Source organism: Meleagris gallopavo, chromosome 9 (genome assembly GCF_000146605.3).
Source record: "Meleagris gallopavo isolate NT-WF06-2002-E0010 breed Aviagen turkey brand Nicholas breeding stock chromosome 9, Turkey_5.1, whole genome shotgun sequence".
NCBI classification, from domain to species: Eukaryota; Metazoa; Chordata; class Aves; order Galliformes; family Phasianidae; genus Meleagris; species Meleagris gallopavo.
This window is the reverse complement of record NC_015019.2, coordinates 15118364-15134829: the sequence shown is the minus strand read 5'-3', so window position 1 is coordinate 15134829 and position 16466 is coordinate 15118364. Positions and strand designations below refer to the sequence as shown.

Here is a 16466-nt window from a genome sequence, read left to right as displayed (position 1 = left end):
TATTCTAATGTTTCCAAGAAGGGAAAAAAAAAGCTGATAAAATTTTGCTTCTTTATCCTTATATGTTATTATATAATGAAGTAACTGAAACAAAGAGGACATGGTATTTGCAGCCCAAATTTGATTCTCCATCACTCCACTACAAGTGCAATACAGATCTGTTAGGCCAAATGGATTTGCTTAATTCTTAAATCAGAAAATAATACAGTTATTATATAAAAAGCTTTTGCTGTTTCACAGATGACAAAAAAAACACCGTGACAGTTTCCTGACAAAACCATTTCCTACTATTCCTCAGTATACCTTATATTTATGTCTCTAATAATAAATAAAAATGTTTTTGACTGGTCAGATGAAGTTAAGAATTGCATGTGTTTAAATCTTCCTTCCTGGTAAATTTATATTTGCTGAAACATAAAGTTCCCCCCAGTTCCTGCACTACACATGCATTTCTTCTTTTCCAGAGAAAGTGCTATTGAGCATCAGAATACGTCTGTTGTCCACATGTCTACATCAGAGCTGCAATGCTAAGAAGTATAAGAATGAGAATATGATGGAAACAGCAGTGAGCTAAAACAATGGAGTTTGTTGAAGGAAGATGTTGGAACAAAAACCAAATCTATTTACCTCTTATTCCTTAAGACAATCTTATACATCTTCTCTAAAACATTTATTAGTCTCTAGCTCTAGGCCTACTTATATGGCTAAAAGCAGAAAATGACAACTTTTTTGTGGAGCACTCTAAAATCTTGTTTTTTGGATTAGTAGTAATGCTGATTTTTTTTTCCCATGCGTTTATCAGAAAAGTTTTGCTGTATCTTCCTTTCAGGAATAATTCCAGTTTGCCTCACTTATAATGTAGTTCAATATATCTGTCTTGCCAGGAAATATACGTTTGCCTAACCAGAAATGTACCACCGTATGCTTATTTTGTTAATGATCAATACACTTCACCATGCCAATGATTCAATCCCAGATGCTTATCCTATCAGGGATTCATTCCTTTCAACTAGTGTTTTCTACAAATCTATACTTAGCCTAAAAAGCAATAAAGCTTTTTCTGTAGGGACAATATTTGTGGAATACAACTTCCTTCATATTTACTTTGGTGGAAACAGAGAAAGCTGTGGAGGAAAACAGAGTTTTAATGATGTAAACATGCCACAAATAAACTAGAAATGAGAACACGTATGGTACATTTGTGAGACCTTATTTCTGCATAGCCAGGTCCATCGATGATTTTCCCAGCAAGAAAACATTTCTGATGGCTTCTGCCAATTCTACCCCAGCTCTTCCAAGTACAAAACACTGTGTTTACCAATTCTTCCAAGAATTAATTTACTATGTTTGCCAATATGCACAAGCTATATGATATCGGGTCTGGCAGGAATTCATAACATCTTCTTGCCAGGATGAGATATTGTAGATTTACATATCTTCAGATAGACAGGAGTTTGAGCATTCCAGTGAATTAAAAAAAAAGCATTTTAAGATGCACTCATCATACAACTAGCATTGACTTTTCAGGAGTGAATGACACTGACATGAGATTTTTTTTTAATCTGTTTGCAATGAGTTGTTAGGTGAGAAAACCATAGCTGAGTTTACAACATTGTGATATCATTTGTTAAATCTAAATTGTCAGATAACTACAAGATTTTGAAACAAATAACTCCAGAACTGCAACTGATCTTGCACTGTGCTCTCCAAAAGGGACATAAGTACTAGATGTCAGGAAGACAATCTAGAAATTGTTACTTAAATGACAGTCTCTCAAGAGATTAAATCCATATTTACTGTAGATTTTCTCTCATATTCCCGTCTATTAAACTTGGGAAAATTGACCAAGAAATTGGTCCTCTTTGAAGAATAAGATTTGAGAGAAAATTTCAGGAAATGCAAGGAATACAAGAATAACAGAAAGTTAAGTACTTTGCATCCGGGTGTTGTTTTCAATGTGAAAAACCAAAAAATTATCATTTCCAATATCACATGAGTTTTCAAATAATATTTTGACATAAGAAGATGTTTGCAAAAGTATTAGCAGTGCTATTGAATACTGTAGGATATAACTGAGACTTCTGAAAATATTTTGAGACGTGCAAAGTTACAGTTTATACAGACTGACTATATTCACAGGATCATAGAATCACAGAATCGTACGGGTTGAAAGGGACCTCTAGAGATCATCGAGTCCAACCCCCCTGCCAAAGCAGGTTCCCTACACCAGGTCGGTGTAGGTGTCCAGGCAGGTCTTGAATATCTCCAGAGAAGGACACTCCACAACCTCCCTGGGCAGCCTGTTCCAGTGCTCCGTCACCCTCCTCGTAAAGAAGTTCTTACGCACATTTGTGCGGAACTTCCTGTGCTGCAGTTTCTGGCCATTCCCCCTTGTCCTGTCTCTACACACTGCTGAAAAGAGTCTGGCCTTGCCAGCATCTCCTCTATGAAGAAAGGCTAAGTGAACTGGGTCTGAGAAAAAAAGACTGAGAGGGGACCCAGTTCACTCAGCCATTCTTCATAGGGGAGATGCTCCAGGCCCTTCACCATCTTTGTGGCCCTCCGCTGGACTCTTTCCAAGAGATCCCTGTCTTTTTTGTACTGTGGAGTCCAAAACTGGACACGGTACTCCAAATGAGGCCTTACCAGGGCACAGTAGAGGGGCAGGATCACCTCCCACGACCTGCTGGCCACACTCTTTTTAATGCGCCCCAGAATGCCATTGGTCTTTTTGGCCACGAGGGCACACTGCTGGCTCATGGCCAACCTGCTGTCCACCAGGACACCCAGGTCCCTCTCCGCAGAGCTCCTCTCCAGCAGGTCAACCCCCAACTGGTAAAACCCAATGTACCAGTGCATGCAATTATTCCTCCCTAGATTCAAGACTCTACACTTGTTTTTGTTAAACCTCATCTGGTTTCTTACTGCCCAGCTCTCCGGTCTGTCCAGGTCTCGCTGAATGGCAGCGCAGCCTTCAGACGTGTCAGTCAATCCTCCCAACTTCGTATCATCAGCAAACTTGCTGAGGGTGGCCACTATCCCCTCATCAAGGTCATTGATGAAGATGTTGAACAAGACCAGACCCAGCACCGACCCCTGAGGAACACTGCTAGTTACAGGTCTCCAACCGGACTCTGCACCGCCAATGACGACCTTCTGTGCTCTGCCAGTCAGCCAGTTCTCAACCCACCTCACTGTCCACTCATCTATCCCACACTTCCTCAACTTTGTTATAAGGATGTCAGGGGAGACAGTATCAAATGCCTTGCTGAAATCAGGGTAGACTACAGCCATTGCTCTCCTCCCATCCACCTAGCCAGTGACAACATCATAGAAGGCTACCAGATTGGTTAAGCATGACCTCCCCCCTGGTGAACCCATGCTGTCTACTCCCGATAACCTCCTTTTCTTTCAGTTGTCTGGAGATGGCATCCAGGACAAGCTGTTCCATCACCTTTCCAGGGACAGAGGTGAGGCTGACTGGCCTGTAATTACCTGGATCTTCCTTTTTGCTCTTTTCGAAGACTGGAGTGACATTAGCTCTCCTCCATGGTATTTGCAAACATATATATATATATATCTACACATATATATATCTACATCAATTTACATATTCTCAGATTTCAAAACTTTTCACAGAAATAAATCAAGGATACTGAAAGTAATAATTAAATTGTCAAACTACCCATATAGAAAAACAAAAATAAAACTTAAAGAAATTGCTGATATATCAATATTCTAAGATATGATTCACATATACAATGTTCTTATGTACATTAATGGAGACAGAAATTCTTCCAGTTTCCATACACTTCTAAATGATTCTTTCCACAAAATAAGATCAATACAAACATATATGTCTATATTTGTTATTGTTATAGGCTCCTCTGTACTAATATTTTATTTTATTCTGAAATGATGTTCTTCTCACATTCAATCATTAGAATTCACATTTGACTGCTGTCTCACCCTTCATCATTATCACTTTATTCACGACTGTTACTATGTGCCTGTTTTCTCAACTATTCTCACACCTTTCATGCATGAAGTTAATGGATTTTACCCTCATTTTGCAATCCATTAGTTCATCACCTACTGGGTACTATTTCAATCGTAGCTAGTGGCTAGAAAAGAATATCTGGGTATGTAACCATGGATATCTCTTTAGTTTTAAAATTTAGATTTTTTTTTCAGTCTTAAGTAATACTTCAGTCAGTAACAATCTGAAGCAATCGCACACTACAGCTTTTTCCCCAGCGAACAACCCCTTCTGAAAAGGGGCACTATGGGTCTTTTTTTGTTTTGTTTTTTAAATTCCAAAGATGTGCCAAACATGAGAAAAACTTTGTGAAAGATTTTGAGAAGGAATTTCAGAAAAGAACGCATTCTATGCACAGTCTAATGGATTCATGACAAATTCACAGTTAAAAATGGAATCTGCTGTTTTTCTAGACCCGACTGAACAAATACCAACATTCAACAAGGACTCTAAAACTCAGAGCACCCACATCATGAAGTCTGGATGCCCTTTTGGAAACAGTACAATAGTACTGCAGTCAAATCAAACTCTGGCTGAAGTCTAAATATTTACACTCAGCTTTACAACCTTTTTTTTACTCTTGTCTGAATTTTGAACTCAATCAGTTGAGCTGCCCCAAGGTAAGCAATCATTCAGGTGCTTCCCTACTGACGAACTACCACTTGGCTGCAAACATGAACATTGAACCTCATACTGCAGTTTGAAGCAATACAAATCTGCATAGCTTCTAAGAAGAAAAAATACATAGGTTTTAAAATAGAAGACCTGCAAATTCATACCGTACCTCCTAAAAATTAATTTGCCTGGAAAAATCTTCTGGCATGTATTTCCAATAAAATCATTTTACAACATGAGTGTAAAATACCTGCTGGCATGCTAAAGCATCAATTTGATTCCTAACATATCAGTTCTGAATATGTGAGGTAAGTTCTGACACCTTCTTGCAGAAATGCACACTAATTTGACTTTCTCCAAAATTATTAACATGACTGCTTTCAGACACACTGTTCTGAAAGAATAAATCTACATGACACAGACTGCTTCCCTATGCCTACAGCTGAGTGATTACTTCATGCTTTTGTCTAGGCCACCAACACTACAGCTAACACGGGCCCCCACAGCAGTAAACTCAAGGAGATCTTCAAAGGCCTAGCAACGCAGAGGCTATGCTTTCAGTGCTCAAATTTTCACAAATGAGGTAGCTGCTTTAAAGAGGTCTACACATACATTTACATTATCTCCAGCCTCAGCATGATAGACATATCTTCATTAGCCAAACTCTCCTAACAAGAGTGCGAGAACAAATCATTTATCATGAGTCAAATGTGGTGGTGAAGTTTTCTATAGTACTCTTAAGATTTGTATTTGTGACTTTTTCTTCCGCAGTACTGGAGAGAAAACGTATATGCATAGAGGCTATCTCTGGCAGCTAGCTAATTATTCTCCCATGAATTGCAGGCACTTTTTCAGACAACACCAGCCGTATGAAAGCGACTTATCTGTAGTAAAAGTTAGAAGACTATATGAACTATGTAGCGCAGCTATTCTAATTTTTGCATTAATTTACACATCACAGAGGAGACATTTTTTTCCATCTTCAAAAGCATATTCGTGATTTTCTTGTCAAAAAATGAAAATTATTTTAATACCTAGAAGAACTAGGGAAAGCTTTTGCTGAGTGAGGGGTGGAAGGTTGTTTATTTTTCCTTAAAGTGAGTACAGAATTTTTTATCTGACAAATAGTGGGCACACGATTTAACCGCTTCCTTGAAGAGCAGGAAGGGGACTGCTCACAGAGACCTTTTCTTCTGCTTTGAGGGCAGAGGCCCCTCTACTTCTGATAAGTACTCCAGTTCCTAAAAATGCTCTTCTTTCCCCACCACCCTGCCTAAATTTGTGATGGAACTAAAGGCAAGAGATAAGCCACTAGTCTGTATGAAGTGCATTAAATTCAGCACGCAGGTTACCAGGAGAAGCAGTCCATTTGGGAATGCTGCAGTACAGCACATTTTTTTCCACTTTAGTCTCAATTGTCATCCTTTATCTGCATCCAGTGAGTATCTTTTCCTAACCTCGGCTGCAGCATCATAAGTTCTCAAATATTTCTCCTAGACTTCTGTCCATATCAAGCAAAAGGCCAAAAAAACCCTCTCACATTCAAACCTCCAAGAAAAAAAAACAAAAACAAAAACAACTAACCCATCTGATAATTATCTGTAATGTTTAAATAGACTTTAAAAATTACAAATATTGTTAAGAGTATGGTAGCATTTGAATTCATTGTAGACATATGCAGAGACAACCCACAAAATCAAGCTGATTTTCTACCAAAATCCACACAACACATGTAAAACACAGTAAATTGTTACCCACTCAACGTTACTGAGAAGACCAGCCACTGCTATGAAAAATTTTGTGAATCATGTGATGTACTCCAGAATGTCACTAAGTTTATACTATTAGAATAATACTTCTAAAAGTGATTTCCCATATTTATGATATAATAACATATTCAAAAAAAAAGCAGAAAAAGCAACTTATTGCTACATGCCTTTGTAAACAAAATGGCTGCTTGCCTGCTAACATCATATTATTTCACAGTGAATAATCAAAAAGTAATTTTTGTAATTAGAAGAGAAAATAAACAATTTACCTTGTGTGGGTTGGTCAATATTTTTCTTTTTTGCTTTGACTGTTGTAGTTCAGTCTTAGCTCTTGACTATATTCGTTGAGTGTTTCTCTTGAGTCATAAGACTGCCTTTGCTTTCTGCCATCTTCACTTTCATCTGAAGAACTTGTGTAAGTTAGATCCACTTCATGTTTCACTTTTGACAGTGGCTGGTAGGGTTTGCAATCCATCTGCTCCATCTCTGGCTGAATAGGCTCAAAATCATGAAAATAAGCAACCAGAATTCCTTAAGGAAAGAGTTCTGGAAAATAAAAAGAACACAAACAATAATCCCATTCAGACATCATATTAACTCTCAAAAGCCCGGTCTTATTTTCAGTCAATATAAACCAATTAAATTGTATTTGAATCATTGTGATTCAGGAGAAAATATGTCTTATTTTGGTGTTTTACTTTAAAAAAATGTCATTAAAATAACATTAAGTACTAACCCACCATGCCAAGCAATAAACATACCCTTATGCACAGAATCTGTTACCCGTTCTTGAAACTGTTACTCTTTCTCTAAAGAAATATTCATGTACATATATTCCAAGTGAAAATAAAATCTTAATTTATTTTAAAATACAAAGAAACCAGAAAGTTCATTGTTCTGAAGTATTTTCTTGTAAATAGAATTACACAGAATTCCTGGGGTTGGAAAGGACCTCCAGAGATCATCCAGACCAACCCCCCCAGAGCAGGCTGCACAGGAAAACATCTCCGTGGGTTTTGAACTCCTCCAGAGATGGAGACTCCACAGCCACTCTATGCAGCTTGAGTGCTCGAATGACTTAGGAACAATTAAAACTCACAACCTACTTACACAAGTATCCCAACCACGTTCCCCATCCTCTGGGGCCCCCTGACATCTCCTGCAGGCCTGCAGGGTCACACCTCCACCTGCAGGGTGCTGAGGCCTGACCCACGTGTGCAGGCTGCAGTGCAGCCTTTCACAGTGCAAGTGTTGCAACTGGGGGCAGGTCTAACCCTGGCTGACTGAAAGGTGCCAAGGGCTGTGCTTGGTTTTCTTTTATTTTCACCTGGAGCATGAATGTGCCATAAAGCCAGGCTATATGAAAGCAGGTGATAAATCATTTGCAAGATAAAGGACAAAAAAACCCAACATCATAAACTTTTTCAACACTAAGTCGTTTTATGAGGCAGGAACACACAATAAAGTTGAGACCACTTCTTCACACTTTTTCACAGCAAAAGTTACTTAAATTCACTTAAATTTAGCAAATGATGGCGTGTTATGATAACTTGAATTTAAATACCAGCAATCGAATACCTGACTTTCTTTCATATTTTGTTAGGAAAAAGACAATGTAATAAACAACAACCAAAATGCTGGAGTAAGTCAGGAGTTTAAAGAATATTGCCTGGATGTTGACACAAGTTTCTGTAAAATAACTGGCCTTCAAGTAACTAAACAAAACACCCAACTGATCAATATCCAGCTGACCTTGTCAGCAAAATAATAAAGTCTCATAAAAGCTTACAGTTCCTCTAAGTGACCTTTGTACAAGTGTCTTAATGCTCTCCTTCTCGCTGAGCACTTTTTCCATCCTCTCATTAGCGTTCTGTCATTATAAGTTTTAATTATTTAACAAAACATAAACTTTATAAAGATATATCAATATGCTATATCTAATATATAATTACATAAATAACGTTTTCATGTAGGCACTGAAATGCATATACTACTCAACCAAACTCTAAAATAGATATCACACACAGTTTGCAACTGGATTTCTAGAAGAACATACAGCTAATTTAAATTCCCAATCAAACACTATTTTGCACATTCCCCAAGCCTCACAAAGCTCTATTTGAGGGGAAACCATCAAATTAAGTTATGAAGTTATGGAATTAACACAGGGATTAACACATATACAGGTTGATGTTTGTAATACATTTTTTATGCAACTTTTAAAATACATATTGTGCACATTTAGAAAGAATTTTCACACGCCACTTACACCAAAACCCTCTTACATCAACTACCCACGTTCATATTCTGCTTAGATGGGGTTCCAACATGCTGAAACACTACAATGTCAGTACAGCCGTGGCCTACAAGAAGGCCTGTGAAGAGGTGTACGCACATCCTTATCAATATGTGATTTGTAACAAAGCACACTGTATGAGTTTTACTGCATAAAAACCCTGTGCTCAAATACAGCAATGCCACAGAGATCACATTAATTTAATAGTACTTTGTGAAAAATCCTATCAGGGTGCTCATTTCATACAAATATTTCCATGCTGACTATCCACCACCAATTCCGTTAGGTCCTCAGTGCTAAGTAGTATATCCAGCTAGCTATCAGGAAATCCAGTGTTATTTAGAGATGTTAGGATATGGATAATGGAGCTGAAGAAAGTCTTCCGTAAGCATATAAGAGTAACGACATGAAGCACTGAGACCTTTTTTGGCCTTAGCTGATCATTACATCCAATCCTCAGATTGGACTCATGAACTAAGTACTTTGAAAAATTTTGGGTCCTGAGATCCAAAGTACATAGAATTAAAACGTAATTGCAGTTACAGTGCTAAAATATAAGCAAGCAATATTCATTGTTTGCAACATGAATGCAAAAGACGGCCTTGAGTAATTCCTTTTTTCAGTCTCAGTGAGTTTTTCTATCAATTACAACCATCAAATGCACATTTGCTCAATTCTCTCATACATTACTTTGTCTTCGACATACACCTTTATTTGAAAGTTAGCATTTGCTTATTACATCTTCAGACATCTGATTTCTGAAAACGAATGACTATGCAGAAACTGCATCTCTGAGTAGCTGAAGGCAAAATGATAGCATTGTTATTATGAAAATCTATTCTGAAATACAAAACTGTAAAAAACAAATGGGAAACCAAAACCAAACACAGGATTTAAATCTTTGAAAAATGCAATACTGAGGAGAAAAAAAAGAAACAACAAAGGGAAACAATCTTATGACCTTGTGCAGACCATCAAAACCATCCCCCTCAAATATTTGTTTAAGTATCAAAAGCAAAGAAAGTTCTTTCATCCTTTTAAGTTCTACATTTTACAGAACAGTTGAACACACTGAGAAAGCTATCAGTTACAACAGCTGAACAGCCGTATACTAGAAACAAACCAGTTCCTAGATGGCACATAAAATCACAATATGAACGTATATGGAAATTCTGTTCAGTTTTGCTGAACAGAAGATGGAGGCAGCTAAAACTTTCCTCTGGAAGGAAAAAAAAAGTCATGCAACAACCAAGAAAGAATAATTGAAGTTATCCCTGATGAAAGACTGCAAAGAATTTGCAAAACAAACAAATCCAAAAGTAACCTAAATTCACGTGAACATTTTTAGTGGATTATAAAATTGGAGCACATTAGAAGATGCTGGAAGATGGCATAACAACGTGTGAATCACTGAATATCTTGTGGCCAGTATTTCTCTGCATATAAGATCCTGAAATTGACACATTGCACAATTCCTGCCTTAGAGTGGACTACATAGTAAATCAGAGATGCATATGCAAAATGCAGCTGTCAGGAACACACCACGGGTTTAACACACTCCCCAGAGGATGCGTGGTTTTAACCTGTAGGTGAATTATATTTCTCCATACATTTACATGCTATGATAGACAGAAGAGGGTTGTTTCATTTCCATATTTAATAGTCTTCAATTAAAATTACTCAAAGTATAATTTAATTTTAGTTAGCAAAATAATTCAGAATGTTTTCCTTTTTATCCACAGTTTCAGAGAGAAACCATTATAGAATAAAGCTGTAACATAAGTCAGGTTGCTGCAGACTGACAAGATTGTAAGACTGACAGTGAACTGAAAAACAGACATTATATCAGCTGCTCAACTGTGATACCCAATTCTTGGCCAGCATGTGCCCTGCACTTTACTTGGAGAATTGCTACTGACTGCAAAATCACACACATCCCCAATGCTTTCTTTTGGATGCCAGTCACCTGATGCCTGTGAGCACAGCAGTTCAAGCACAGAAGATCAGTCCCTAATGCTGGTGGATGATGCACATCCATGATTCAGGGAAATATGTCGTGGACAGGCTCAGAATATTCTCTGGAGCACAGATCTTTCTGGAAAACTGTTCTTTAGGTAATACAATTGCAGATTATGTTACAGGATAACTAGTGTACACTTTTAATTTCAGATCAAGAAAACATTTTGAAAAATACTTTCAAAGTATCGCAGCATCTCAAAGCTTCATTTGGAGTGCTGCAAATGTGAAGGAATTCTGTGCTTAAGTAAAACTGAAGTGCTTCATACCTACTGATCCAGTACAGAACACAGGAACATCACCTGATTCCTAACTATAAAGCAGGGATGATGCAGGGAAGTGTGGCCTGTATAAGCGTGTATAGGCTGAGCTTATTCCTACACAGAGCCCTCAGAAGTCATCTATGGCTCCAGGGAGGATGTACGGTCAAAGTTTTGTTTTCTAAATTTTAAAATTAGAATGGGATTGAAGAAAGGGTCATCATTCCCCTTCACATTCAACTATGCTCGGGACCACTAAGCTTCCTGTCACTGCACAAAATGTTTCCAACATACACTAGACACTTAATTGTATCAAACGTATCTGGATGTAGCGTTAAATTCTTTTCAGTGGAAGTTCATGTTGCTCTCCATTGCAATAATGGAGACAAAGTCTTGCATTAAAAAAATTAGAATTAGGAGCTTCCTATTAACAGCTTAAGTTTTTTTTTTTATATGTAAATTTAGTTTAATCTTGGAACTTTCCTGAGCAAAGGATGCTTAAAAATCATATCTCTTTATGTATACAAAGGCTGCTCTGAAATAAAAGCCTCCTATTTTATTACGTTGGCCTGTGGTGTCAAAAGTGGATGTAGGTAGTATGGCAGCACAGGTTGACACTTCATGCCAATATTCCATCACATTTTGTTGCCATGTGACAGACAGCAGCAGAGGGGCAGTCTGACAGAAAGGCATCTGACATGCAAGTGTGGATGAAGCAAAGGAGTGGAACGGAATTCCTCCATGCAGAAGAAACAACATTTACCAGTGCTTACTGAATATTTGTGGAGACCAAACAGTGGATGCGAATGCAGTGAGATGGTGGGTGGTGCATTTCAGCAGTGGTGACAGTGCCAGTGGGGCATCTTCACTGGCGTATATTTTTATGAGAGCAGCATGCAGGCTTTTGTTCATTGCTGGCAGAAACTGCCATAATAGTAGTGACTATGTTGAAAAGCAGTGTCTTGCAGCTGAGAATTTGTTCTATCAAATAGCATTACTATGCTCTTTCTATCTGTTGTAGTTTCCATGGAAATAAATAATAGGAGGCATTACTTTCAGAGTGACCTATGTATTTATCATGCAAGTGCCACCATTTACCTAACAACAGAATATGATAAAGCGAGGTGTACATGTACTTACGTATATGCCTGTAGAAATAAGGGGATCTTCACCTAGTAAGCAAGCATTGCCCTCTGTAACACACTGTGGTTTAAAATACACTGACATGGAAGTATTATATTAGAAAACTGAATTGTGTTTTTGCTGTTTGTTGATAATGCAGATTGTATGGTCATTAAATTGAGATAATTACTGTTATGTCCCTTTTCCAACTGTGTGCCTAATTAAGACGACCCAGTAATCCCTAATTAGCAACAACATAATTTTTAAAACCCAATTTAGTAGCTAAGAGATTGCAAAAAATGGAAAGAACATGTTCAATTCGGACATTATTAATTTCTTGAGATACCAATTTAAAAATTTTAATATAATAAGGTTAGCACACGAGAACAATTTACAACACATCAATGCCATGGAACATCTAAGAAAACAAAGTATTAGGTTGTTTGATGCTAGGATGCATTGGCATCTGAAACATGCAGTCTCCATTTCCATTTTTCCTGGTTTTAATTAGAATGAGGAAAGAATTCTTCATTGAAAAAAATGCAAGTTTTTTCACCAGAGCACTTACGGACGTATCAAAGCACAAGAATAAGTATCATTCTTCTTGATAAAACCAAAGCTTTGATCAGTTGACATCACAGTGAACAAAGGCACAAAAAGGGAAGTTATTTCTTTCTGGCACTGTACTTGTGCTTTCATTCTTCTCTCTATGAAAGACCCCATAAGACATCACAGAACATCCCAGGGGGCCTCAGCAATTTTCTTTTCCACTTGCAAAACCGAAAAACCCTACCAAACAAACATCTCCGAAACAAAACACTAAAGCCTCCCAACTGAATATTGCCAATCTTAAATATTATCATAATCTCTCATCTTGTCTACTGCTCAGCTTTGTTGTGGCTTGTTCATTTCTTCAATTAAAGTTTTTGCAAAAAGGAATAACTGAACCATTATTTTTGCTATATTACATCTTCAAGGATTTCTGAAGCAGCACTGATTTCAGTGTCAAGTTAGTTTCCAGTACAGCCTAAAATGTCTGAGCACTTAGACCAGGCGTATAATCTACACTTTGATGTCTTGCAAGTTTATCAGATATCCAAATTAATTTGCACAGCAGCTGTGTAAGAACTTCTACTTGCAAAGCCAGCTCAACTGACTATAGATAGAAAACAAAACTTTTCACTCTTCTCCTACATACTTGGTTTTCTTAACTTTTGCTCTTCTTATTCTAGAAAGAAATGCCATCCATTATTATGCAGTTCTGACATCACGTAAGTTACAACTTAAAAAGCTTTTCAGGCATTTGATGTACTTTTTTTTTCTCTCCAAGAAGACCGGCGTACTGCCTTGACCACGCAACCAACATCTGCATCACCTCCATTTGAAGTATCACTCAGGTTGCTGTTCACATGCCTGACACCATCACGCCTGAGAACTCATCGTACTGTTCCTTTTCTTCTTGCTTTGATGTCTGCCAAAGTATTCGGTGTCTTCAAGTGCCATTGTTCTGACAAGCAGACCCTCCCGATGGACTTGTACTGTATAGTATGGTTCCCAGAAGTGCTATTATTTGAGCTGGTGTCAGATTGATTTTCCTTCTCTTCATGATAATGCTATGATCTTGTGGGATTGAAATTACTGCTGATTTATGCCTTGATGCAACCCCTTGAGAACTGCCTTGTATCAGCATGTCACCTATGAAAAGCTACATTTAAATCCTTGGAGATCTTTCTAGTGGAACCTTTGTTCTCATTTCAATAGAGGATCCTTTGTAATGGATGTTTGCTAGAAACTTCTCCTGCAAGTGCCAGAAGTCTTCTGTAGTGCAAACTGCAAGTACATTATGCACCTCTTCATTTTTACCAGTCATAGCTGTGGGAGCCTTCTTGGCAGAGATGGTAAGTTCTCCATCCACAACTGCACACTTTGTGCAAATTGATTATACCATTTTCTTCACAAAGGGAAGTGCCAGCACTGGAGAGTAGGAACATTCTTAAGCTTTATTTCTAAAGGTTCACCTGCACAAGGAAATGTATCTGACTAAAACCAACGCCTCCAGAGTTCCTGTGGAACTAAATCCCTTTATGACATTCTTTTAGTTGGACTTCAGAAAATAATTTCTTTTGTTGTTTGAACATTATTCACATTTTTACATATTCTGCTTTTCAGTGTCACAGACATTTTTTGCTTTCTCATTACAAGAACCATCTTAGCAACATTTTTGTAAGCATTTTTTTTCCATAAAATATAGTATCTCTTGAGGAACTATTCATTAACAACTAGAACATGATTTTACTTTTAAACAACTGACCCCCAAGTTGCAATTGAAATCCTCTCACCTGTTTCTAAAAGCAGCTTCCGAAATCCTAAAATAATCTCAAAAGAATAATTCTCTTTCCTGTTTATAGAGCTAATTTAGATAAACTAATTATTTTCTTTTTGTGTTCATCTTTGCTTTCACAATGGAAGAGAGAAGACAGACATGAGGATGCTGCCATGTTTGTTATGACTTTATGAATGACTTGGCCATTTATTCCCATACTAATATATAACTCCATACTAGGGAAAACACATTAGGTAGATAAAAATACCATACAAATTCAGACAAAAGTTCAGCGTTGAGTATGAATTTGTTCAACTATCTGTGAACTGTGAGCATAGACAGTTTTTAATAAAATCCTTAGCCTCAAATGACAAACTAGACATTTCCATTCAGAACTACTACTTTGAGACAGGTGGCTGTTGCATATTTACTAAAGCATTGTTACATAAAGCACCTTGTCACCTCTTGACACTTCTAGACAGGCCAAACCTATTTCGTTGAGGAGTTACTGACCAGTTCCTGTTTGTACATGTCTTTTTTCAGCATAAGCGTTACTGATACAGATAGATACTGCCCTTCCTCTGAATTTAGGCACAACTACCAAAAATACTACCAGAGGGACTGAGGGTGAAAAATTTTTTGTATTCTGCAATAAATAATGTTAGATCAAGAGCAGATAGCATTTGTTCCAACAATCTAAACAGAAGTGTGTAAGAAGCCACATGGTCCCACTTTCTGGCCTTGATGCAAGAGGAAGGTGAGCCTCCAGGAAGCCATCAGAAGGTTCTGTGTGCCCAGTGACCTCCAAGAGGGACAAGGATGACAACAACCCCATCACGTCTCCATCAGCCAGGAACAGTGAATTTGTGCCACTCCTCACTGATCGGAATAAGTTCTCAAAACCATACGTCATGTACCTAATTACATTAGCATCTCCTGTGATCACTCTGCCACAGCACTTCAAAAATCACATTCTCCTCAGCACTTCAGCAATAACTCCATTTAGCTCAGCTTGCTTTTTTCAGCTGTGAAATCACAGGAAGAAGAAAGAGAAGGATGAAATTGAAATATGTGGCTTCTCTCTGTTGCCTTTACACATATCTATGTACACACACATACACGTATATATCTCTGTAAAAGCTGCCTTTAAAAAAAAAAACAACACAGAACCATTATCCTTGCCTCACTATTAGGATCTGCTGTTGTCACGGTGAATCATTTTTCCTCGGGGATGTTGTGTGGATAACAATTCAACTCATGTTAATTCTATTTACATTGGGAAAAAGTAGGAGGACTGTAATGGCTGTTTAACTGAAGCTCTCTTCTTTCATGAGCAACTAAAATGTCACTTCCCTTTCCCAAAGCACCAAGAGGCTCCTTTTACTGTCACAGAACACAATTATACGTTAGGGCTCTGCTGTCTCTTTCCAGCCAACAAGGCAAGAAAATGACCTTTCTTTAACCTATGGCTGAATTGCATTATATTCAGTTCAGTGAACAGCCTTTTTTGTATTCTCCTGTATCAAGTGCCTTACTGAGGTTAGGAGATGGGCACCTGCCTTTCTCAGCTGCCAGTGATCTCACACTTTCCAAAAAAACCCCTCCTTTCATCAGTGGAGAAGGGCTGTTAACTCTCATCCCACATTTCAATCGCTGCTTTGTAACGTTTGTAAATACCTGACACCATTCAGCTCTGCAAGGAGCCTCTGCCAGCAGCATTGGTTACTTGCTGCTTGTTCTGCTTTGTCTTATGTGCAGCTCGGCAGTGAAGAGAAAGAGACATTTCCCACTACACAGGGATCAGCCGCTCTGAGTTACATGCCGGAGACACTTGGGGAAGCAAAAAAAAGTGGCTGTGACATTAATGAAGCAAACCACAGCTGATCTGCACAAGACAGCAAGTCAGCAGTGACGGATTTGAGAGCATGATGCCGAACAGCAAATATTGCTGAAGAAAATGGCCGTGTTCAGTTGTCATAGAGTATGGGGCTTTAAAATTAAAGCCTGCAGATAGAAGAGCATGAGG

General features: G+C 38.0%; 1 protein-coding gene across 1 annotated transcript in view; it reads right to left on the bottom strand.

The window, feature by feature from the left end:
• Positions 1-16466, bottom strand: part of TENM1 (teneurin transmembrane protein 1) — a 268505-nt gene that overhangs the window by 225663 nt on the left and 26376 nt on the right. Inside the window, 2 exon segments of the mRNA XM_031554696.1 lie at positions 6693-6724; positions 6726-6969. Coding sequence (XP_031410556.1) covers positions 6693-6724; positions 6726-6907 — 214 coding nt within the window. The 5' untranslated portion in view covers positions 6908-6969.